This window comes from Chrysemys picta, chromosome 1 (assembly GCF_011386835.1).
Source record: "Chrysemys picta bellii isolate R12L10 chromosome 1, ASM1138683v2, whole genome shotgun sequence".
NCBI classification, from domain to species: Eukaryota; Metazoa; Chordata; order Testudines; family Emydidae; genus Chrysemys; species Chrysemys picta.
This window is the reverse complement of record NC_088791.1, coordinates 350,725,558-350,751,897: the sequence shown is the minus strand read 5'-3', so window position 1 is coordinate 350,751,897 and position 26,340 is coordinate 350,725,558. Positions and strand designations below refer to the sequence as shown.

Sequence of the window (26,340 nt, the reverse complement as noted above, 5' to 3'; positions counted from 1 at the left end):
GGATGTTTTCAGAGAACTATCCACAATGACTCCAAGGTCTCTTTCTTGAGTGGTAACAGCTAATTTAGATCCCATCTTTTTGTGTGCATAGTTGGGATTGTGTTTTCCAATGTGCATTACTTTGCACTTATCAACACCAAATTTCATATGCCATTCTGATGCCCAATCACCCAGTTTTGTGAGATCCCTTTGTAACTTTTTGTAATCTGCTTTGGACTTATGTATATTGAGTAGTTTTGTATCATCTGCAAATTTTACCATCTCATTTTTACCCCCTGTTCCAGATCATTTATGAATATTGTGACCCAGTGTGCCTGGGTTAGCCCTCACTGGAAATGCCAAGGTCAGGGCAGGCTGCAAACAGGAGAGCAGATACTCCAAAGACTGGTGAATAACACTGAAGTTAAACTCCCCAGGATGTCACAAATTGTGCTTCTGATCCCCCACACTGGTTATCAAGAAGAAAAAAAAAGAAATCACACAGCCCCCTTTACTGATTTCCAGTCTCTGGCTCCCAATCAGCCCCTAGGTCCAGTACAGTGAGGCATTAGTTTAAAAAATTTGCTCACATATATAAAATGTTCTTCTGACCCCTAGGGGTCAGCCACGTTACCAGGTCAGTATAAGTTTGGGTCTTACGCAAAATACCGCACTGCCAGCCAATCTTTAATGTCTAAAATTAAAGGTTCATTATAAAGAAAAAAGAAAGAACAAGAGAGATGTTAAACACTAAACAGAAACATATATACAAAAACTCCCAAATCCGTCAGGTTCCTAGCAGTACTGGTGCATTTGCTGGCTTGAAAGTCCCTTTGGAACACATCCGCAACTTCAATAGGTCATTCAGTCCTTTGTTCAGAGCTTTGTTTGTAGAAAGGTTACTCTGATGGTAAGAAGCAGGAATGAAGACAAGAAGCACGAGTGAAGACAAAATGGAGAAGAAACAGCTGTCTTTTATAGTCTTTTGCCATGCAGCTTGATTTCCTTTGTTTCAAACACAGGCTGCCCAGCATATGGCCTGGAAGCTTTAGAGTTCTGTCCATAGGCATGTCCCTGCACGCCTTGCTGAGTCATAAGGTGTATCTGCCTTCTCTCAATGGGTCAGTTGTATAGCTGATGTCCATTGATGGGCCGTCAAGCAGGCTAGGCAGTGCTAATGCCAATCTGTCTGGGGGTATCACCCAGATGCATGGCACAAGTTTGAAACTACAGACATACCATACCTATAACTTACCATACAAAGGTGATACAAACACATAAATGAGATTATCATATCTGGCAAATTATAACATTTCTGCAGATACATTATATGGCGCATCTGGCATAACTCATTACAATTTTATAATATTGGTATTCATAATACCCTAAAGTGCCCCCCCCACCACAATTCCATATAGTATCACAGATATGTTGAACAGAACTGGTCCCAGTACAGATCTCTGTGGGACATTCTGAAAACTGACCTTTTATTGCTACCCTTTGATTCCTATCTTTTAACCAGTTAGTGATCCAGGGGAGGACCTTCCTTCTTATTCTATGACTACTTACTTTTCTTAAGAGCTTTTGGTGAGGGACCTTGACAAAGGCTTTCTGAAAGTCCAAGTACACTATATGACCTGAATCACCCTTGCCCACATGTCTGCTCATGCGCTCAAAGAATTGTAATAGATTAGTGAGGCATGATTTCCCTTTGAAAAGATGTGTTGATTCTTTCCCAACAGTGTGTTCATCCACATTTATGATAATTCTTTTCTTTACTATAGTCTCAACCAATTTGCCTGGTACTGTAGTTAAGCTTACTGGCCTGTATTGCCAAAATCGCCTCTGAAGCCTTTTTTTACAAAAATGATAAAAAAACAGCATCCCATTAGCTATGTGCCAGTCATCCAGTACAGAGGCTGATTTAAGCCATAGGTCACATACGATGGTTAGAAGTTCTTCAATTTGGTAACTGAGTTTCATCAAAACTCTTGGGTGAATACCATCTGGTCCTGGTGACTTAATACCCTTTAATTTCTCAGTTTGTTCCAAAACCTCCTCTATTGATGATTCAGCGTGGGACAGTTCCTCAGATTTGTCACATAAAAAGAATGGCTCAGGTGTGGGAATCTCTCTCACATCTTCTGTAGTGAAGATACATGCAAAGAATTCACTTAGCCTCTCTGCAACAGCCTCATCTTCCTTGAATGCTCCTTTAGCACCTCAATTGTCTAGTGGCCTCACTCATTGTTTGGCAGCTTTTTGATTCCGGTCTGCTTTGAAAAAAAATGCTGTTACTTTTTGTGTCATTTGCTAGTTGCTCTTCAGATCTTTTCAACTAGGCATGCAGTATAGTCAACCCCCCTTCATAAAGTATGAGTCACACCTGCAAAAAAATCATGAGATTTTTTTTAAATAAAGAGATTTTAAAATATACTACCCGCACCCTGACACCGCGTCACTACATCTGAAAAAGTTAGTGCAATCCAGGATGAACAACCAGGGGAATCTCAAGTAGGAGCAAAGAGGTTATTTTTGGGTGAAATTCTGCAGGAGGTCAGACTAGATGATATAATATTCCCTTCTGGCCTTAAATTCTGTGAATCTATGAATCATTTTCTTGAATGGATCACTATTTTGGATGCAACTTGCAGAAGTTTCTACTCTGAATGCTGATTGGCACTCAACAAGGATACACGCTGGCCAAGACGTATTACAATTGTCACAATAAAACCAGAACATATGGTCTCTTTACACTGTCTCTAAACATGGTCCTTTCCTGTCTTGGGAGGAATCTCACAAGTTAATCATGACAGGTGTGGAGAAAGTAAATAAGGAAGTGTTATTTACTCCTTCTCATAGCAAGAAATTGGGGGCACCAAATGAAATTAATAGGCAGCAGGTTTAAACATGCTAAAGGAAGTATTTCTTCACACAACACGGTCACCTGTGGAATTCCTTGCCAGAGGATGTTGTGAAGGCCAAGAGTAAAACAGGGTTCAGAAACCAACTAGAGAATTTCATGGAGGATAGGTCCATTAATGGCTATTATCCAGGATGGGAAGGGATGGTGTCCCTAGCCTCTGTTTGTCAGAAGCTGTAAATGGGCCACAGGGGATGGCTCACTTGATAATTGCCTGTTCTGCTCATTCCCTCTGGGGCACCTGGCATTGGCCATTGTTGGAGGACAGATTACTGGGCTAGATGGAACATTGGTCTGATCCAGTGTGGCTGTTCTTATGTTCTTAATTGTCCCACTCTTTGAGTGGGTACAACACACCATCTATGGTAAACACTTATCACCAAGCAGGTCCAAGTCGACACCTCAGTCACTTCCCTGCGGGTGCTTGTGTCCAGAGCTATCCAGTCACGCCCAGCCTTGTAAAAAGTCATAGGTTTATTAGCAAATAGCACAAAGCATCAGAGAAAAGGGTTTTAAAATAACTGGCAGCTGGCACTCATCTATCTCATGTTTCACAAGTTAAGTTAGACAGGCTTTGCTTTGGAGATAGAGAATCAGAATTGGCCCAACTTACATTTTTTTGGGAAGCCAGGGAGCTCTTGGGAGCAGTAGCATAGCTAGAAGAGGAAAACTGGGTGGGCCCAGCTCTCAGGTGAGTGGGCTATGACAGGGGACCCACTTCCCCCTTCAGGGGCAGATGAGGGTTTTGTGGGGCCCTAGCTGGGCCAGGACAACTGGGATTCCATCCCCACCTCTCCGCAGCCCCATCCTGCCGGGGAAATAGGGTCAAGGGCATAGCGGTTTGCACAGTCCAACTGCCTGGCGCGCCTAGTGGGGAGCGGTGTCAGGATGTAGGGGCTTGCCCCACTTCCCCTTCCCGGTGCTCCTGAGGGGGAGTGAGGTTGCAGCGCAGGGGCTTCCCTTGCTTCCCAAACCCGGTATCCTGCTGGGGTTTGCGGTTGCAGTGTGGGGACTTGTCCCACTTCCCCCACCCAGCACTCTCTCCTTGCCCCGACCAGTGCCTCGGCAGGAGTGCAGTCTGAGCACAGTAGATTGTGGTGGCCCTGTTGGCCCACGAGGCACACACCCATCTGGGGCGAGAGATCAGGGCAACAGCACGGGACAGGCAGAAGGGGGACACAACTGGATTGGGGGACTCTGCCCCGATTTTGGTGTTCCTGGATGCTAAGTGGGTGGGCCGTGGCCCACCCAGGCCCACCTGTGGCTATGTCCCTGCTTCAGCCCCAGACTTTTTTCCCTGCGTCCCTGACAGCATCTTCCCATCTTTTGGGCCCTTTCTTGTGGAAACAGCCTTTGCTGAAACCTGTGTGAGCCTGGGCCCAGTCACCATAGTGCTCAGACGTGTCTGTGTTAAAGAGCCAAGCTGTGGAGCTGACCTGTGTCCTGAGACTGCTTGCTCTCAGGTAGACTGTCTAAGATGACGCCTCCATGGCTGTTGCCCCACACTTTAGCAGTTAGACCCATTCAGCCTCCATAGGCTTGCAAACACCGGTCCAGTGACTGTGTTGAAACTCATGCCATCCTCGGGACTGTCCAAAACTCCCCTCAGAAATCTAGTATCTACCCCGCACTGTCACCCCCGATCACCCCCACATGTGCCACAAACACCAAGGTGCTGGAGTCACTGGGCTTCCCAGAACCAGCTGTCACAGGAGGCTGTGGTAAGAACCCTTTATAGACAAATGTCAGAGGTGTTGCTCTGTGGAACCCTGAAATAACCCTGATATTAGGGCCTCAGAGTATCTGAGCACCTGGAATGTATTTATCTTTCTGACACCGCTGTGAGGCAGGGCAGGGCTATTATCCACCTCCTATACAGAGGCTCAGAGTATAACACTCTTGACCTCGGGGGATCACCCTGCACCCCCATTTTCATCCTTATAATATGATGGTGTGGTATCCAATGCAAAGTTTGTTATGTCGGGTGTCTTCGGAAGGCTCATGATGCACTGAGCATTGATGTTATAGTAATTGTTGTTATAGTAATATAATAGGTTGTAATTTCATGTATATTGTTATGAAACTGAAAATGTGTCCTCATAGCTTAATATAAACCCAGGAAAAACACTCCAGGAACAGAGGGGGAGTTCACACCTCATCGGGGTATGTATGGGACAAACCCTGCCCAGCCTCACAGGAACAAAGGACACTGGCCTAGGCAGCAACAAAGGGTCTGTTTGACTCTCGAGTAAGTCACCCCCCTTTCCTTGGTCAGTTTGGGACTGTGATGAGGTAATGTTCACCTGACTCTGAAAGGGGGGGACAAAGCCAAGGGGGAAGAAAGAATATGATAAAAGGGAGAGACGTTTGCCATGCTCTTCTTCTCTCTTCCACCTCCATCTACAGACATTAACACCAAGTGACTCAAGCACTGATCGAAGGGGAAAGCCTGGCTGAAGAGCAACCAGTCAGCCTATGGTGAGAAGCATCTAAGTTTGAAAGGGCACTGAAAGTGTTAAGATCAGCTTAGAGTGCATTTTGCATTTATTTCATTTAGCAAATCTGACTTGCTGTGCTTTGACTTATAATCACTTAAAATCTACCTTTTGTAGTTAATAAATCTGTTTGTTTATTCTACCTGAAGCAGTGCACTTGGTTTGAAGTGTGTCAGAGACTCCCCAGGGGATAACAAGCCTGGTGCATATCAATTTCTTTGTTAAATTGATGAACTCATATAAGCTTGAAGTGTCCAGCGGGCATAACCGGACACTGCAAGATGGAGGTTCCTAGGGTTGTGTTTGGGACTGGAGATATTGGCTAGTTTCATTCTGTTGCACAATCCAAGCAGCGGCTGGCCAAAAGTGCTCATAGCTGAGAGCAGCTTACATGCCAGAGGCTGTGCGTGAAGAGCCCAGGAATGGGGCTCTCACAGCAGTGCAGGGTACGGCTGGCTCCCACAGTCAAGGACTGGAGTGACCTAGCAGATCACCGGTCCAGATAACACCGGTCGAACGTCACACACAGACAGCCAATGACTTGACCATGGTCACACATGGCAAGGGAATCAAATCCAGCTCTCTTGAGTCTCAGAGCAGAGCCCAGACCACAGGGCCAGGCTTCCACTCGTTTGAATGGTGATAGGCCTGGCTGGATTCTCTGCTGTGCCAGCCCTGTGCTGTAGAGCATGGGGATGGGAAGGAGCCAGTTACAGAGGTTTGATTCGCTGGGCTGTTCTCCCCCTGCCTCAGCGGAGTTTAGAGCAGCCTGGGGGCTGGGCTGAACTCCACACCGTGGTAACAGCTTCCAAGAGCACAGCCCACTCTTGCCAAGTCCCTGTGGATGGAGGCCACCCCAGAGTGCCCCCTTGTGTCCTGAGGCAGCCATACAGGCACCCTGCCCTGCCCTTTAAGGTCCTTGCAATGACTTACTCTCAGCCTGGAATACCTAAAACAAGAGCTCCCTTTGGGGTGTCACATTAATTTAGTCTTCTCCAAAACACAGGCTCTCCTACCCACCAGCCATATCCTCCTCCTTTACTCAGCAGCCCCCCACTGTCCTGCTTGTTGGGGTCAGGGTTGGTCTCGATTGTCACAACCCCTGCTCCTCCTTTTCCCCTGAGACCCGTCTCCTGCCCCATCTCTTTCCCTGAGTCGCTGCCCACTGCTCCTCCACTTCCAACAAGGCTCCGTCTCCCAGACAGGCTGGAGCCAGGCCATGATAAGAAGTACCACGTTAATCCAGGCTACTGTGGGGAGCCCCAGACTCTCCACCTTCCCTGGGACCTGCGTTCTGGGGGTGAGGGACACATGCTAAGGGCTCCTCTCCAGCTCCCCCACACCCTGCCCAGGGCAGGTGGAGGATCTAGGGCTCCTCACAGTGGCTCTGGATACCTGTGCAACTCTTTCCATGGCCCAGCTCTCGCTTCAAGTCAGGGGAGAGGGTGGAGCCTCAGGAGAAGCAGAGGAGTGGGGCTGGGTCTTGGGGGAAGAGGGAGTGGCCCAGGTGGAAGAGGAGGAGAGGAGGGTGGGGCCACAAATGGGAAGAAGAGGGGCGGGGTCACAGATGGGACAGAGCTCCTGCCTGTGTCCCACTTTTGCCTTTTGAAAAGGTGGTCACCATACAGTGAATGGACTAGGCTGGGATAGGGGCTAGCTCTGCCTCTGTGGGGGAGCTGAGAACCATTTCCACCCCTTAGCAATCACCTGGGGAAGCACAAACAGAAGGGAGGAGAAGGGAATCTGGGCCTGAGTCTCTTTCCAGGACTCCTGTGTGTCAGACCCTCACTCATACACTCCGCTCTGTTCTGCATCAGGGGCATTACAATTGGCTTGGGGTGACGGCAATAGGTGTGCTGTGTGCAGACCCATCCATGAGGTGTGGGGGGCATGCAGGGATTGAATGAAAGGATTTTTCTGGGGTCCTACATTGTTGGTGTCACTAGGCATAGCTACCAGGTAACTCGGGGGAGTGGAAGGCCATAAGTGCCGATGAAACTCCCCTGCTCTGGGTCTAGGTGAGCCACAGTAACTCCATCTTGTGAACTTTGACCTACCTCTATGCTAACTGCTTACATGCTGTAGCAGAAATGTAATGGTCAGCTTTTCTAGCAGACAGCTGCAGTTTCGTTCACACTAGCAAAACGTTTAGTGATAATGCGGGGGAAAAGGGGGAGGGAAAGACTGCATGCGCATGAACCTACAAGGTCGAAGATAAGCATACGGACGGGAATCTTTCTAACTGTAACTGCTCGGGCAGGGAGGGGTAGTAGGGGAGAAACAGACAAAGCCTGCACAGAAACAGCTTGGAATATAAAAGGGAAAAACTTGCTTGTAGGTGCTGCGCTTGATTTGAGACATGCTGGTCTCCTAGTGCCTATTCAGAGCTCTTGAATAAACTTGGATTGCTTCTCCACCTCGGCGTGTTCATTGGTGTGAAGCACACTGGGCAACGAACCCCGCTGTTGCCCCCCTCGGGCCCTTTGGGCCGGCAAAAACATTAATCGTGTCTCTGACACGACTTAGTGACAAGCAGCTGGCTGAGGGAGTGGGGGAAGGGTGGGTGTCCGTGTCCCTGGAATAGTCCCTGTCCACAGCTGGTACAGCCCCTGTGGATCACACAGCACCCAGAGCGCTCAGGAAAAGCCAAGACTGTGACTGAAGAACAGCTCTGCAGCTTTTTTCATGGCCCGTGGATGTTTAAACAGAGACAGGACAGTAACAGGCCAAGTGTAATGGGAAACAACACCTGCGACCCTTCTCTTTATTGACTGAATAGAGAGAAATTCTGAGGTTGGAGCAGCCACCGATATGGCTTTTTATGGGCCAACATCCCACCAGTCCCCTGGCTCTCCACAAACACAGTCACATTGTAAATGCTGCTGCCTGCCTTGGTCTCCTTCTCCCAGTGCGCTGTCCTCTTTCATCAGCCCCTCTCCCCTTGCTCCAGGCCTTAGACCCCGTCTGAACCTCTCTCTACAGTGAGATCAGTAGCTCATCTTGTCTTGGATATAAGGTTCGAGGATTGAATTGGTGGCCGATGTTTTTTGTCTCCGAGGTCACCAGCGCTGGAGCCAGGTGGTGAACTGACCCTTCACTTCATGAACACCCTGATTATCCTCAAACGAAGGTGTTTGCTTTTCACACTGTACACAATTGGGTTCATCAGGGGCGGGACCAGCATGGAGATGTAGCCCAGGATAATCTGAAGTATGGGAGAAGAGCCCTTCCCGAATCTGTGTAACACAGACAATCCGATCGCTGGTGTGTAGAAGAGCAGGACGGCGCAGAGGTGGGAGACGCAGGTGTTCAGGGCCTTGAGGCACTCTGAGTGGGAAGCGATGTTCAGCACTATTTTGAGGATCATCAAATAAGAGAAGAAGATGAGCAGCAAGTCCAACCCCATCGTTAATAGTTTAGTAAACAAGCCATAGATGTTATTGACTGTGATATCTGAACAAGCCATATTCATGACCTCATTATGCACGCAATAAGAATGGGAGAGGACATTGGCTCGACAGTATCGGAAACGTTTCAGGAGAAAGGGGAGTGGGAGTATTACGGCCACCCCTCTTAACACACAAACCAGTCCCATCTTGGTTATTCTTGGCAGGGTTAAGATGGAAGCATATCTCAGCGGGTCACGGATAGCGATGAAGCGGTCAAAGGCCATCAACAAGAGCACGGAGGATTCAATGCATTGAAGCGAGGGGATGAAAAACAGCTGGGTAAAACAGGCATTGAGGCTGATCTCCCTAATGTTAAACAAGTATATGCCCAGTATCGTTGGTATGGTGGCTATCAATATACCAAGGTCTGCGATGGCCAACATGGAAAGGAAAATGTACATGGGCTCATGAAGACTTCGATCTGTTTTTATAATGAACAGAATGACTGAATTTCCTACTATCGAAATAAGATACATTAAGCAGAAGGGGATAGAGATCCAGAGATGGACGTCTTCCATCCCAGGTATCCCGGTGAGAAGGAACACTGCAGAATTGAATTTGGTATCATTAACAGCTGACATAATGTATTGGGCAAGTCTGGGGAATTTTCAACTTTACTTCCTGAAAGGGGAAAGAACAGGAGATTAGATGATATTTAACAAGACATTTTTCTACTCTCAGTGCAAGTCTACAGATTACCAGGAGCTCAAGGAAGATTAGCAAAAACATAGTCTTAGATTTACCGCAGTGATAGGAAGATAAAAGATTACCAGACTGGATCAGACCTGCATGCACTCAGTATCCAGTGGCCAGTTCCAGATGCTACAGAGGAAGGTGAAAGAAACCCCACAACAGGCAGCTATGAGATAATCTGCTCCAAGGGAAAGTTTCGTCCTGACACCCACTAGTTAGACATATTTTGTGGTGTAAATCAGGAACGTTTAGAGCCATTCCATGACATTTTTTTTTAAATCCTCTCTACTCTTACTGGATATTCTGGTTACTCATATAAACATCCAGTCCCTCTTTGAATCCTGTTAAGTTATTGGTCCCTTTTATATCTTCTGGCTGGGGATTCTGCAACCTACTTGAGCACTGTGTGATTTTACAATTGTGACCTTCACACAGACACCCTCTCTGGCCCACCACTTCTACCGCCGAATTAGAGGGAAGGTTACTCTCTCCTCAGACCCTACGCTACCAGCACTCCCAGCTATCTTCGAGACACCACCGACTTCCTGAGGAAACTACAATGCATTGGTGTTCTTCCTGAAAACACCATCCTGGCCACCATGGATGTAGAAGCACTTTATACCAATATTCCACATGAGGATGGACTACAAGCTGTCAGGAACAGTATCCCTGATGAGGCCACAGCACGCCTGGTGGCTGAGCTTTGTGACTTTATCCTCACCCACAACCATTTCAGATTTGGGGACAACTTATACCTTCAAGTCAGTGGCACTGCTATGGGTACCCGCATGGCCCCACAGTATGCCAACATTTTTATGGCTGACTTAGAACAACACTTCCTCAGCTCTCGTCCCCTAGTACCCCTCCTCTACTTGCGCTACATGGATGACATCTTCATCATATGGACCCACGGAAAGGAGGCCCTTGAAGAATTCCACCTGGACTTCAACAATTTCCACCACACCATCAACCTCATCCTGGACCAGTCCACACAAGAGATCCACTTCCTGGACACTACAGTGCAAATAAGTGATAGTCACATAAACACCACCCTATACCGGAAACCTACTGACCGCTATACATACCTACATGCCTCCAGCTTCCATCCAAGACACATCACACAATCCATTGTCTACAGCCAAGCCCTCAGACAGAGACAAACACCTATAAGATCTTTATCAAGCATTCGTAAAACTACAATACCCACCTGGGGAAGTGAGGAAACAGATTGACAGAGCAAGACGGGTACCCAGAAATCACCTACTACAGGACAGTCCCAACAAGGACAATAACAGAACACCACTGGCCATCACATACAGCCCCCAGCTAAAACCTCTCCAGCGCATTATCCACGATCTACAACCTATTCTGGAAAATGATCCTTCTCTCTCACAGACCTTGGGAGGCAGGCCAGTCCTCGCTTACAGACAACCCCCCAACCTGAAGCAAATACTCACCAGTAACTACACTCCACACCACAGAAACACCAACCCAGGAACCAATCCCTGCAGCAAACCTCGTTGCCTACTCTGGCCCCATATCTACTCTGGCGACACCATCAGAGGACCCAACCACATCAGCCACACCATCAAGGACTCATTCACCTGCACATCCACTAATGTTATATATGCCATCATGTGCCAGCAATGCCCCTCTGCCATATACATTCGCCAAACCAGACAGTCCCTCCGCAAAAGAATAAATGGACACAAATCGGACATCAGGAATGGTAACATACATAAGCCAGTAAGTGAACACTTCAATCTCCCTGGTCATTCTATTACAGATTTAAAAGTTACTATCATTGAACAAAAAAACTTCAGAAACAGACTTCAAAGAGAAACAGCAGAACTAAAATTCATTTGCAAATTCAACACCATTAATCTGGGCTTGAATAGGGACTGGGAGTGGCTGGCTCATTACAGAAGGAGCTTTTCCTCTCCTGGAACTGACACGTCCTCATCCATTATTGGGAGTGGACTATATCCACCCTGATTGAATTGGCCCTGTCAACACTGGTTCTCCACTTGCAAAGTAACTCCCTGCTCTCCACGTGTCAGTATATAATGCCTGCATCTGTAACTTTCACGCTATGCATCCGAACAAGTGAGGTTTTTACCCACGAAAACTTATGCCCAAATAAATCTGTTAGTCTTTAAGGTGCCACCAGACTCCTTTGTTGTTTTTGCTGATTTAATTTCCAGCAGCAAATAAACCTGAGGCGATTTGGGAACTGGTCACTGATATTCCTTGAGGTCTTCTCTCTCATCTCCTGGCAGGATCAGGCCCAGAGCACCCGGCACCTCTAGAAATGGGACCCCTTGAGAAATCCTGATTCAGGGATTTGGGGTTTTAACACCCCGAGCTCGCTTTGAATCTCAGATTTCTGTGTAGCTTGAACAACCCACTGAGGACCATGAGCAGATATAGTGGAGAGGTTCCTAAGCTACCTAGCGCTGCCTGTCCTCCAGCCCCATCACTGAGTCACTCCAACAGTCCAGCTGAGTCCTCTGCTGGTGTACAGAACATCTGCAAATGGAAACAGCTTTCAGCCTTTCCCCTTCACTTCACATTTTAAAGATAGTGAAACCTGCTAACGTACCCAATTTGTGCTGGAAGGGGAGCTGCTGACACCAGAGGTCTTCACCCTAAAGGACAAAGAGTTATAGAGGAGGTTGCACAGGGAGCAGGCAGTATCTGTTCAGATGGGGAGGCAACTGTCTATATGAAGCATGTCTACACATTCCCTTGGGGGCCACTTGGCCATGAGGGAACCTCAGCTGCTTGGCTTCGTGTGCATCAGCTTTAACTCCCATCATGGCCAATGGCAAACCAGAGGAGGCCAGATCACAGGGGATTGGTGGTGATCCTACCCAATTGGACTGCAGCGCCCGCCCTGCCGCAGGTTCTATTCCTGGAATCCACACTTGTCATCACTGTTCATATGGGTCCAATCAGTCACACTTCTCCCTCTTGGGAAGCTGAGCGGTAATGATGATGCTGTCACAGCTGTGAACTTGCTGAAATAAATATGAATAAATAAATAAATTATTAATAATAATAATATAGGACCAGATTGCTCCATGGCAGCCCCCTCTCCTGCATTATAAACTCAGGGTGCAGGCCAGAAAGGGAGATTACACAAGGCTCCGTACATGGAAATTTCCCTTGGATCATTCCAGAATGGGAAAACCTTCCTATCTGTCAGGGTTGTTAAGAATTGGCTATACATCGATATTTTCCTCCGATCGTTATTGCCCAGGGAGCTTGTGGAATCTCCATCATTGGAGATTTTTAAGAGCAGGGTAAAAAAACACATGCCAGGAATGGTTTAGATAATTCTTAGTCCTGCCATGAGCAGAGGGGTCTGGACTAGATGACCTCTTGAGGTCCCTTCCAGTTCTACAATTCTCCTTGAGGAATAACAGGGGTCCCCAGGTCCCCAAAAGTATGCACAGATCTCAGTGGTCTACTGGTAGCTAGGCCCACCCATCCACAATCTCTGTGCCTCCACAACTGCTCTAGGAACCTCTGCAGCTCGCTGCTAGCACGGTTTCATCAGAGATGTGCTACTAGGGCATGGCGCAGTAGCCACTGCCCACAGGATCTGCTGAAGGGGCTTTGTACAGGGTGGAGGGGGCTGCACAGAGATGGGAGGGCTGGTTAGAGTAGCTGATGGGACAATACCACAACCATAGACTGGTCATGAGGTTTCAACCTTTCCATACCCAGAGTGCAGCCATAGACTCAGTCAGTGCAACCTTCATTTCTGCTATGAGGGAGAGGCAGATGAAAAGCCTCCAATTTCTCTTGGGGATCCAAAGTGTCAGCTCTGTAAACAAAGTCTGTTTCCTATCTATCCCACATTGAGGGGAAAGTGACCTGTATTAACGAGTTTGCATTGTACAGATCCCTGTGCATTGCAAGATGGTAGAATTATGGGTTTAAACTCCAGCAAGGGTGCAAGGCTGGGGAGCAGGGAAATTACCTGTTGTCTCCTATTTGTCCTTAAGTGGCTTAGATAAAGCACTCAGGTAGCGCAGTTGGGTGTGTGGCGCCACCTGCTGTCATGTTGGGTGAAAACAGGACTCGGAGAGGATGGCTGTGTCACCAGTGGAGTAATGTGAGAGAAGCCAACCCAGCTGAATATTTAGTGGGCTCAGAAGCTCCACTGGCTCCCAGACTGCATCCTGGGGTTGACAACCTGTCATCCAAGTTTTAGAACAAACTGATCAGTTACACAGTAAAAGTCACCAGGACCAGATGATATTCACCCAAGAGTTCTTACGGAACTCAGATATCAAATTGCAGAACTACTAACTGTTGTATGTAACCTATCACTTAAAATGTGTGACATTCTGGAGAATACATATCCTCAGATAATAGCTATGCAAGGTGAGAATGAGAAGATACCCTAAATACATGAGGAGTATAACTCTATGGAGATGGAGTTGCCACTGGTATATGTTGTAAATAAAATTCCAGATATCACAGTAGCTATGGTGGAACCTGAGCTCAATTCTTACATCCCACAGACAGATAAACAAAACATCAAATGCAAGCATGTGTAAGTGAAAGCAGGAAGTCTCCCATTTAGACCATTATGACTTTTGACCTATATATATTTTTCTTCAAACTTGTTTTTATTCTATTTAATGTTAATCATATTTCAATGGGTTTGGCTCTGCCATGTATATGAAAGTGCAAACCCTCTCTTTCCTACGGAATTGTGTCCCCCGGAAACACAAGGGATCCCAAATTCTATAGGTTGGGTCGGTGTACCACCTTTGTCCTGTGGTCAGGGCACCTGTTAGAGACAATATTTGTTGTTACAGCATTTTATCATCTACATTTAATTTTCCCCAGCTATACTTTTGCAATATTACCAGTTGGTAGATCTTTTCCACCATCTTTAGGCTTTTTTCTCAGTCATCGACTTGCACCAGCGTGTCTTGTTTTTAAGGCCCAAAATAGCTAAGTTAGAGTCTTGCAGGCCTTCGCCTCCAGGCTTTTGCATTTCAGCTTGTCTTACTTATGTCTACTACCTAGTTCCTCTAAATAGTGATTAATCTTTTACTTTTCTAAATATACAAATCAACTCTAATTCACATACAGTAAATATATGTAATATAACATATTGATTAATCACATTACATGATAAATCAATATTAACTAAAATCACTGGTTACATATAGCAGCCATTATCCGTAGGCCATCTGGAGTGTTCTCAGGAAGGCTCACCATATGGGGGGGATAAGCTTCTCCTACAGCTAATGTCCCATTACCCTGAACAGGCCCTTCACAATCAGCTGTCTAGACTGGAAGCATTTTACCTAGTGGGTGCCACCCAGGTGTAACTACATTTGAAATAGAGATACCTAGTCAATATTCATAATTTCAGTTACAAAAATAATACATCTATACAAATAGGATCATCACATTCTGCAAATCATAACTTTTCCATAGACCCCATCACAAGACACATTTTGTACAAGATGAATCAAAACTGTTTCATAATGATACCACTATGATGAATATGGAGCCAGTGTCACAACTGACTCCTCAGCTGCCCTGGAAATACAAAGCTCAGATTCTTCAGGAAGAGACAAGCTTTTCCTCTTGGGCAGCTTGAGGTCTCAGGAGGGGAGGCACAGCATGGCTGCAGGGGCTCTGACCAGCCCAGGAACGGATGTGTGGGGCTTAGGTCTACAGCTGCGGGGGAGGGGGGGATGCCACAGGCAAAAAGGGTTGGGCCAGGGAGGCTAGTCTCCCTGAAGGGGGCTCCACCCCCAGCCCTAACCTGGAACCATTAGGAAAGAAAGAGAAAATATCATCTTGCCTCTAGGTAAATCCAGGGTAAAGCCACACACTGAATATTGCACGCATTCACTATCTCAAAAATAAATATTTGAATTGGAAAAAGTACAGAGAAGGGTGACAAAAATGTTTAGGGGTATGGAACAGATTCCAGATGAAGAGAGGCTTAAAACACTGAGACTGTTCAGGTTGGAAAATGGACAATTCAGGGGGCATACCATAGAGGTCATTGCTGCAGACTTAACTGAAAAGAGTTGTTATGCTGAGGGGGCATAGAATAGAGGTCAGTGTACCCTTGTTACTAAGAAGGCTAACAGCATTTTGGGCTCTATGAGTAGGGGCATTGCACATGATCATTCCCCTCTATTCGACATTGGTGAGGCCTCATCTGGAGTACTGTGTCCAGTTTTGGACCCCACACTACGAGAAGGATGTGGAAAAATTGGAAAAAGTCCAGCGGAGGGCAACAGACATGATTATGAGGAGAGGATGAGGGAACTGGGATTGTTTAGTATGTAGAAGAGAAGAATGAGGGGGGATTTGATAGCTGCTTTCAACTACCTGAAAGGGGGTTACAAAGAGGATGGAGCTAGACTGTTCTCAGTGGTAGCAGATGACAGAACAAGGAGTAATGGTCTCAAGTTGCAGTGAGGGAGGTTTAGGTTGGATATTAGGAAAAACTTTTAGGAGGTGGTGGAATCTCCTTCCTTAGATGTTTTTAAGGTCAGGTTTGACAAAGCCCTGGCTGGGATGATTTAGTTGGGGATTAGTTCCGCTTTGAGCAGGGGGTTGGACTAGATGACCTCCTGAGGTCCCTTCCAACCCTACTATTCTATGATTCTATGATACACCAGGTATGCACAGCAGTGCCATGTGAAAATTAAGGAGCTCAGGCAAGACTACCAAAAGACAAAAGAGGCAAACGGTCACTTCGGGTCAGAGCCCCAGACATGCTGCTTCTATGATCAGCTGCATGTGATTCTAGGGGGGGACCCTACCAATACCCCAACACTCTCCGTGGACACCTGCAAGGCGGCAGCCTCATGAAACAAGGATGAGGATTTTGGGGATGAGGAAGAGGAAGAGGAGACTGCACAACAGGCAAGCAGAGAATCCGTTCTCCCCAGCAGCCAGGACCTTTTCCTCACCCTGGAGCCAATACCCTCCAAGGGCCTATTGTTTCCAGACCCTGAAGGCGGAAAAGGCACCTCTGGTGAGTGCACATTTGTAACGACACTACAGGGGTTAAAAGCAATTCTGTTTAATGTTTGATTTGCCCTGAACTATTGGGGTGCATTCACAGCTAGTACAGCTACTGGAAAAGTCTGTTAACGTGTCTGGGGATGGAGCAGGAATCTTCCACAGGCATCTCCATGAAGCTCTCCTGGAGGTACTCTGAAAGCCTTTGCAGAAGGTTTCTGAGGAGGGCTGCCTTATTTCGTCCTCCATGGTAGAACACTTTACCACGCCAAGCTAGTAGCAAGTAGTCTGGAATCATTGCAGCACAAAGCATGGTAGCAAATGGTCCTGGGTTTTCGTCGCATTCATGCAACATTCGGTCTATATCTTTCTGTGTCAGCCTCAGGAGAGTGATATCATTCATGGTCACCTGGTTGAAATAGGGGAAGTTTTGTAAAGGAACAGTAATCCCCTCTGTTTCCTGATCCCGACATTAGATCCCAGGCATGTTGGGCTGTTTGCACTTGGCTAAAAGGGATCATCCTGGAGAATAGCCAAGTGGAGGGGGGGAGGGGTGTGCTGCACATCCACCCCAAAACCGCAGCCCCTCCTTTTAAATGGCAAACACAACCAGCATTGCTTGCTATGGGAAAGGAGGGTGCTGCAGTTTGAAAACCATCCCCACATGTTATGAACATGGAAGAAGCCAACCCCACGTACCCTTTAGCTTACCATGTCTGCCTGCAAACTGAATTCTGTTGCCCAGCCGTGTGTGATGTGTCACCGTACCTGTAGGTGTTCAATATTAAGGCAAAATGTGACCTTGTACCTAAAACACATGTGCTGCCTGCTGTGAATTGCTTGATTCACTGTTAAAGAAATATATCTTCTTTAAATGCTACTGTCCCTTCCCCCACATGCAGCTGCAAATGCTTCTATGCTCCCTGGATCAACTCTGTCCCTGAAGTTATTGCAGATTAGAAGGCAAAAAAAACGCTCTTGTGATTACATGTTTTCAGAGCTCATGCAGTCCTCCTGCACTGATAGGGCACAGATGAATGCATGGGGGCATTCTGTGGTGTTACCCTTTCTTGGAACCAACCAAGAATTAACCACAAGCAAAGGTTGAACTGACAGCAGTACTGAGGGCTTAATTTATTGGTGGGTTTTCTTATCTGCACAAATATACTCACACACACAATGCCCATGCATACTAATGACAGACTGTAGTTGTGGATATTGCTTCCGATCTTAGCTGACTGAGGGTCCGTCTATACTTACCTCCGGGTTTGGCGGTAAGCAATCGATCTTCTGGGATCGATTTATCGTGTCTTTTCTAGACACGATAAATCGATCCCGGATCGATCCCGGAAGTGCTCGCCATCAACGCTGGTACTCCTGCTCGGTGAGAGGAGTACACTGAGTCGACGGGGGAGCCTGCCTGCCGCGTGTGGACCCGCAGTAAGTTCGAACTAAGATAGTTCGACTTCAGCTACGTGAATAATGTAGCTGAACTTGCGTATCTTAGTTCGAAGTGGGGGTTAGTGTGGACCAGCCGTGAGACTGGCCAGGTTCCAGATTCCCAGAGATTGAACTGCTAGGTGACGAGAGATCCCTTTAAGTCTCGGAAGAGCTCTACTGCTTCTGGTCCGGTCCTGGGTTTCTGCTGTTGTAGGTTACATCCTTCCCCCTAGCCACTACTGCCGTAGGGTTATATACAGTCCCATATACACCTTGGTTCCATAAAAGATGATATTGGCTTCTTTGCCTTGCGATTGGCTTTTCACATTCACACTGTCTCACTCACACCTTACATATTGAATACAATTGATAATATAGCTTTAAGTGAGCTTTTAAGAGCTTTTTGGTTTTGTAACACATAACAGGAAACCTACACAGACACATGGCGGTGTGTGTGTGTGTGGGGGGGCAATGGATGCAGACATAAACACATTCAAAAAAGCAGATGCAGGGGAGCCATGGACTGCCCCTCCTCCCTGGGAGCAGAAACTGTTGCTGACTGGGGGGCTAAGCCATGGGGCAGAGCCATGGAAGGGGGTCGTGGCCGGCAACAGTTTCACTATCACTCATTTTCCTGGGTTTTTTGGTCCCTTCTTCCCTGTCCCAAAATAAGCAAATAGATAACAACAAAGTGGAAACCTCTTTGACAGATCTCAGGCCACCACACTTAAATCTCACTTAAAATCTCCACCAGTGTATGAAGTGCAAATCTCACTCAGAACAACAAGCTGTGCATTTCACACTGCCTGGTGCACCACTGTGTTGGGTTGTCATCCCCTGAGTGCAGTCTGGGAGCTGGTGGAACCACTGAGCCCCTTAACACTTCAGCTGGGCTGTCCTCTCTTGCACTGCTCTGCTGGTGACACAGCCGGCCTCTCCAAGCCCTGTTACCAACCAACTTGACAGCAGGTGATGCTGCACACCCAAATGAGCTACCTGAGGGCTTTACCTAAGCCACTCAAAGACAAACAGGAGACAACAGCCAATTTCCAATATCACCAGCCTTGCACCCTTGTTGGAGTATAAACCCAGAATTATAACATCTTCCACAGCATGATAAAGCATAGAACAAGTTTATTAGCTACAGAAATATATATTTTAAGTGATTATAAGTGATAGCAAACAGATCAAAGCAAATTACCTAACAAATAAACAGAACTGTGAACTGAGCCTAACAAACTAGATAGATAGGATATGAATTGACAGTTTGTCACCCTGAGTGGTGATACAAGCAGGCCACAAAGTCTTCATACACCAGCTAGAAATCCCTTTAGCCTGGGAACAGCACTTCCCTCAGCTCAGTCTTCGTTCCTCAGGTATTTTCAGGAGTTATCTTGTGTGGGGAGTGAGACCAAGAGATGATGTCTCTCCACACCTTATATAGTGTTTCCATAAAGAGGGAACCCTTTCTTTCAAGCCAAGTTCCCAGCCCAATTTGTGAAAAAATACAGGTACCAAAATGGAGTTCAGTGCCATGTGGTCTGGTCCTAATTTACATAACTTCAGGTACAAAAATGATACACGCACACATATATGATAATCATATTCAACAAATCATTACTTTTCCAATGACACCTCACAAGACATATATTGTACCAGCTGCACCATAATTATGTCATAATCATACCACTATGATGAATATGGTGCAGCATCACAACCTCCTCTATTGAAACCTCAATGTTGGACAGTTCCTCACATGTGTCACCTAAAAAGAATGGCTCAGGTGTGGGAATCTCCCTCACATCCTCTGCAGCAAAGACTGATGCAAAGGTTTCATTTACCCTCTCTGTAACAGGCTCATCTTCCTTGGCTGCTCCTTTCCCACCACAATTGTCTAGTGACCCCATTGATTGTTTGTCAGTCTTACTGCTTCTTGTGTACTTTGAAAAGCAAAAAAAATTCTGTTAGTTTTTGTTTCAGTTGCTTTTGTTTTTCAGATCTTTTGAAGTCGTTATGCATGTGATGGGTTTGGTCACTGAGACCCCCTTGGGACTGTTGCCTGATGTGCTGAAACTACCTCTGAGCCAGTTTTCTTTGCCAGCTTGGGATTCCAGAACCCTGTCTTGTTGAGCCAGACACGTTAGCTTGCTGCAACACAGACCCAGGGTCTGAACCATGCCCGCAAAGCTGCAGGCTTAACTGAAAACAGCTCAGCAAGTACTTCTGTTCCCAGCACCCAGACACCCAGCTCCCAATGGGATCCAAACCCCAAATAAATCTGTTTGACTCTGTATAAAGCTTATGCAGAGTAAACTCATAAATTGTCCACCCTCTTTAACACTGATAGAAAGATATGCACAGCTGTTTGCTCCCCCAGGTATTAATAACTTACTCTGGGTTTGATAATAAACAAAAGTGATTTTATTAAGTTTAAAAAGTAGGATTCAAGTGACTTCAAGTAATAACAAACAGAACAAAGTAAGTTACCAAGCAAAATAAAACAAATCACACAAGTCTGAACCTAATACATTAAGAAACAGTATACAGGTAAATCTCACCCTCGGAGATGTTCCAATAAGCTTATTTCACAGACTAGACTCCTCCTAGTCTGAGCTCAATCCTTTCCCCTGGTACAGTCCCTGTTAATTTCAGCTAAGGAGGTAACTAGGTGATTTCTCATGACAGGCAGCCCCCTTTGTTCTGTTCCACCCCCTTTTATAGCTTTGGCACAAGGCGGGAATCTTTTGTCTCTCTGGGTCCCCACCCCTCCTTCTAAATGGAAAAGCACCAGGTTTAAGATGGATTCCAGTACCAGGTGACATGGTTACATGTCCTGTGAGACCCCAAGCCTCAATTCTTCCTGGCCTGACTCACAGGAACACAGGAAGGTTTGCAAGTAAACAGAGACATTGACAACCATTGTGTTACCTAGGGAGGTGGTGGAGTCTCCTTCCTTGGAGGTTTTTAAGGCCCGGCTTGACAAAGCCCTGGCTGGGATGATTTAGCTGGGAATTGGTCCTGCTTTGAGCAGGGGGTTGGACTAGATGACCTCTTGAGGTCCCTTCCAACTCTGATATTCTATGATTCTATGAACCAATTGTCCTAGTCAATGGGAGCCATCAAGATTCCAAGCCACCATTAATAGTCCACACTTTACATAATTACAATAGGACTTCAGAGTAATACTTCATATTTCTACCTTCAGATACAAGAATTATTCATTCATAGAAATAGGATGATCACACTCAGTAGATTATAAGCTTTGTAATGATACCTTACAATAGACCTTTTGTATAAAGCAAATTCCAGTCACATTATATCCACACTGATTAGCATATTTCCATAAAACATGTGGAGTGCAACATCACAACACAGTATTGCCAAGCCCCATTCAAAAAGTATAAGTCACTCCCCCCAAAACCATGAGATTGGTTTTGAAATAATGAGATTTAAAAATACATTAATACATCATCACCTGGGACTGGTAGGAGAGAGACACAGCTGGTCACTTGGCTTCAGTCAGGAGTTGCAGCCAGTGGATTGGGGGCTCTGCTCGATTTGGGCCCACCCATGACTACACCCCTCATTCGGACATAGCTTATTTTCCCTGTGTCTCTGAGAGCATCTTCCCATCTATTTTCCCCTTTCTTGTGGAAGCAAGCTTTGCTGAAACCTGTGGGAGCCTGGACCTAGTCACCATAGTGCTCATCCGTGTCCGTGTTTGTCATAACTATAAAGGGAAGGGTAACAGCCCTCCTGTGTACAGTACTATAAAATCCCTCCTGGCCAGAGACTCCAAAATCCTTTTCCCTGTAAAGGGTTAAGAAGCTCAGGTAACCTGGCTGGCATCTGACCCAAAGGACCAATAAGGGGACAAGATACTTTCAAATCTTGAGGGGGGGGGGGGGAGGCTTTTGTTTGTGTCCTTTGTTTGGGAGTGTGTTTGCTCTCGGGACTGAGAGGGAGCAGACATCAATCCAGGTTCTTCACATCTTTCTAAACAAGTCTCTCCTATTTCAAACTTGTAAGTAAATAGCCAGGCAAGGCGTGTTAGTTTTCCTTTGTTTTCTCAACTTGTAAATGTACCTTTTACTAGAGTGTTTATCTTTGTTTGCTGTACTTTGAACCTAAGACTAGAGGGGAGTCCTCTGAGCTCTTTAAGTTTGATTACCCTGTAAGGTTAATTTCCATACTGATTTTACAGAGATGATTTTTACCTTTTTCTTTAATTAAAAGCCTTCTTTTTAAGAACCTGGTTGATTTTTCCTTGTTTTAAGATCCAAAGAGGTTGGATCTTGATTCACCAGGAGTTGGTGGGAGGAAGGAGGGGAATGGTTAATTTCTCCTTGTTTTAGATCCAAGGGGGTTGGAACTATATTCACCAGGAGTTGGTGGGAGGAAGGAGGGGGGATGGTTAATTTCTCCTTGTTTTAATATCCAAGGGGTTTGGATCTGTCTTCACCAGGAGTTGGTGGGAGGAAGGAGGGGAATGGTTAATTTCTCCTTGTTTTAGATCCAAGGGGGTTGGAACTATATTCACCAGGAGTTGGTGGGAGGAAGGAGGGGGAATGGTTAATTTCTCCTTGTTTTAAGATCCAAGGGGTTTGGATCTGTATTCACCAGGGAATTGGTGAAAGGTTTCTCAAGGCTTCCCAGGGAGGGAATGGTGGCAGCGGACCAGAGCTAAGCTGGTAGTTAAGCTTAGAAGTTTCATGCAGGCCCCTACATTTGTACCCTAAAGTTCAAAGTGGGGATACAGCCTTGACAGTGTTACTGGCCCAAGCTGTGAAGCAAAGCCCTGAGACTGCTTTCTCCCAACGAGACAGTCTAAGATGAGCCCCCTCTGGCTGTTGCTCCATTGTTTGGCAGTTAGACCCATTCAGCCCTTAATGGCTGCAAATACCGGTCTGGTGACTGTGCTGAAAGGCTCAGTATCATCGTGACACTCCAACATTCCCCTCACAATTCTACTACCTACCCCTCACTGTCACTCCTGAGGAACCCCACATCTGCCACAGACACCTCGGTGCTTGAGTCTCAGGGCTTCTCAGAAGCCAGCTGTCACAGGAGGTTGTGATAAGAAGCCTTTTATAGACAAACGTCAGAGGTGTTGCTCTGTGGAACCCTGACATAGCCCTGATCTCAGGGTCTCAGGGTATCTGATCACCTTGAATGTCTTTATCCTCCCACCACCACTGTGAAGCACGGCTATTATCTGCCTGTGCAGAGGCTCAGAGACAGCCAATGGCTGCCCACAGTCACACAGGGCAAAGGACTCAAACCCAGCTCTCCTGAATCACAGAGCAGTGCTCAGAAAACAGGATCAGACTTCCAGCCATCTGAGTGGTGAGAAGTATCAGTGGATTCTCTGCTGCATCAGCAGAGATCCCTGCTTCGCTGTAGAGTGCAGGGGTGGCAAGGAGCCAGTTACAGTGGTTTGATTCACTGTCCTGTTCTCCCCCTACCTCAGTGGGGTTTAGAGCAGCCTGGGGGCTGAGCTAAACTCTACCCAGTGGTAACGGCTTTCAAGTGCACAGCTCATTCTTGCTAACTCCCTGCAGATAGGGGCTATCCCAGAGTGCCCCCTTGTGGACTGAGGTAGCCCTCCATACACTCTGCCCTTCCCTCTAAGGTCCATTCAGTGACTTACTCTCAGCCTGGGATATTTAATACAAGAGCCCAATTTGAGGGTTTACATTAATTCAGTTTTCTGTAAAACACAAAGTCTCCTACCCTACGTCCCCATTCTCCTCCTTTACTCAGGAGCCCCCCACCGAACTCCTTTTTGGGGTGAGCATTGGTGCAGTTTTGACATAATCCCTGATCCTTTTCCACAGAGGCCCCGCCCCCTGTTCCATATCTTCCCACTAAGCCCTTCCCCCTACTCCTCCACATCACCTGAGGCTGTGGGGAGCCCCAGACTCTCCAACATCCCTGGGGTGCATCCTGGGGGGCAGAGACATAGGCTTTGGGCTTCTCTTGGGCCCCCCAGCCCTGTGTCCACGGCAGGTGGAGGATCTGGTGCTCCTCACAGTGGCTCTAGCTCAGCGGGCACTTTTTACAATGGCCCAGCTTTAGTTTCTGGCCTGAGGAGGGGGTGGAGCCTTGGGGGAAGAGGAGGAGAAGAGGGTGGAGCCTAACAGGGGAAGAAGAGAGTTTTGGGCAGCGTCGCAGAGGAGGTGGAGCGCCTTCTTCTGTCCCTCTTTTGATTTTGAAAAGGTGGTCACCGTACAGTGAATTGGCTGAGTGGGATAGGAGCTAGCTGTGACTCTGTTGGGGAGTCACATATAACTCCTAGTTCCTATTTCCACTCTTTTTCATTGCTGGGGTAACACGAATGGAGGGGAGGAAGAGTGAACCTGGGCCTGAGTCTCTTCCCAGTACTCCTGTGTGTCAGACCCTCCTTCACAAACACAGCTCTGCTCTGCCTCGGTGGAGAGTGGGCTCAGAGATGTGCTGTATGCAGAGCCATGAATCGGGGTAGGAGTTTTCCCTGAATGGCTTCTCCTGGGGCTCCTGCGTTAATCATGTGTCTGACATGACTCAGTCTGAAACACCTAACTGATGGCATAGGGAAAGGATGGGTGTCCGTGCCCCTTGAATAGTCCCTGCCTACAGCTGGTACAGCCCCCATGGATCACACAGCACCCAGAGTGCTAGGGGAGGGCCAGGATAGTGACAGCAGAACAGTTCTGCACCGTTTTTCATGTCCTGTGAATGTTTAACCACTGATGAGACAGTGACAGGCCAGGTGTAATGGGAAACAACCTCCACGTCCCTTCTGTTTATTGACTGTATTGAGAGGAATTCTGAGATCGGAGTAGGCCCAGATGCGGTTCTTCATGGGCCAGCATCCCACTGATCCCCTGGCTCTCTACGAACAAAGTCACATTTTAAATGCTGCTGCCTGCCTTGATTTCCTTCTCCCAGTGGACTGACTGTCCTCCCTCACCAGCCGTTCGCAAATTGCTCCAGCCCCTGTCTGAACCTGTCTCTAAATAGTGGAGATCAGTAGCTCATTTCATCTTTGATTTAAGGGTCCAAGATAGAATAGGTGGCTCATATTTTTCGTCTCCCATATCATCACTTCTGGAGCCAGATGATGAACAGACCCTTCACTTGCCGAACACCCTGATTATCCTCACACGAAGGTGTTTGCTTTTCAGGCTGTACACAATTGGATTCATCACGGGTGGGACGAGTATGTGGATATAGCCCAGGGGAATCTGAAGCAAGGAAGAAGAGCCCTTCCCGAATCTGTGTATCACAGCCAAGCCGATCATTGGCGTATAGAAGAGCAAGATGGCGCAGAGGTGGGAGACGCAGGTATTCAGGGCCCTAAGACACTGCGTGTGGGACGTGATGCTCAGCACTGTTTTGAGGATCATCACATAAGAGAGAAAGATGAGCAGCGAGTCCAGCCACATAGTAAAGACTGAAACACACAAGCCATAGATGCTGTTTACTTTGATATCCGAACAAGCCATCTTCATGACGTCCTGGTTTATGCAGTAGGAATGGGAGAGGACATTGGATCGACAATATCGGAACCGTTGAAGAAGAAAAGGGATTGGGAGCATTACAGCCACCCCTCTTAGCACAAACACTAGTCCCATCTTGCATATTCTTGGCAGGGTTAAGATAGAAGTATATCTCAGTGGGTTACAGATTGCGATGAAACGGTCAAAGGCCATCAACAAGAGCACAGAGGATTCAGTGCATTTGAGCAAGTGGATGAAGAACAGCTGGGCAAAACAGGCATTGAGGCTGATCTCTCTAGAATTAAGTAAGAATATACCCAGTGTCGTCGGCATGGTGGCTGTCGATAAGCCAAGGTCTGTGATGGCCAACATTGAAAGGAAAATGTACATGGGCTCATGGAGGCTTGGACCTGTTTTTATAATAATTAGAATGACTGAATTTCCTATTATTGAAATAACGTACATTAAGCTGAAGGGGATAGAAATCCAGAGATGGATGTCTTCCTGCCCAGGTATCCCGGTGAGAAGGAACACTGCAGAGTTGAATTTGGTGTCATTGACAGCTGCCATAATGTACTGGGGAGGTCCAAGGAGTTTTCCTTCATAAAAGGAAAAAGAACAGGAGATTAGATGATATTTAATCAGACATTTTTTTCTGCACTCAGTGCAAATCTAGAGACTCCCAGCAGTTCAAGTAAGATCAGCAAAAATATCGTCTTGGACTTACACAACAAATAGGAAGATAGGCATTACCATAGTGGATCAGACCCATACTCCATCTAGGCTAGTATCCAGTGGCCAGTTCCAGATGCTTCAGAGGAAGTGGAAGATGTCCTGCAATAGGGAGCTTTGAAATAACCTGC

The 26,340-nt window shown here is 46.8% G+C and overlaps 2 protein-coding genes across 2 annotated transcripts; both read right to left on the bottom strand.

The window, feature by feature from the left end:
- Positions 1-8,491: 8,491 nt before the first annotated feature.
- Positions 8,492-9,427, bottom strand: LOC101952303 (olfactory receptor 51G2-like). The gene has a single exon (XM_005312748.2). It carries the CDS (start codon positions 9,425-9,427, stop codon positions 8,492-8,494), a length of 936 nt encoding a protein of 311 aa, XP_005312805.2.
- Positions 9,428-25,111: 15,684 nt separating this feature from the next.
- On the bottom strand, positions 25,112-26,047 carry LOC101952029 (olfactory receptor 51G2-like). The gene has a single exon (XM_005312747.5). The coding sequence runs from the start codon at positions 26,045-26,047 to the stop codon at positions 25,112-25,114; it is 936 nt and encodes a 311-aa protein (XP_005312804.5).
- Positions 26,048-26,340: the final 293 nt, after the last annotated feature.

Bases quoted from the DNA above. Each gene is read 5' to 3' on its own strand.
- LOC101952029 (XM_005312747.5), bottom strand. From the start codon at position 26,047: ATGGCAGCTGTCAATGACACCAAATTCAACTCTGCAGTGTTCCTTCTC.
- LOC101952303 (XM_005312748.2), bottom strand. From the start codon at position 9,427: ATGTCAGCTGTTAATGATACCAAATTCAATTCTGCAGTGTTCCTTCTC.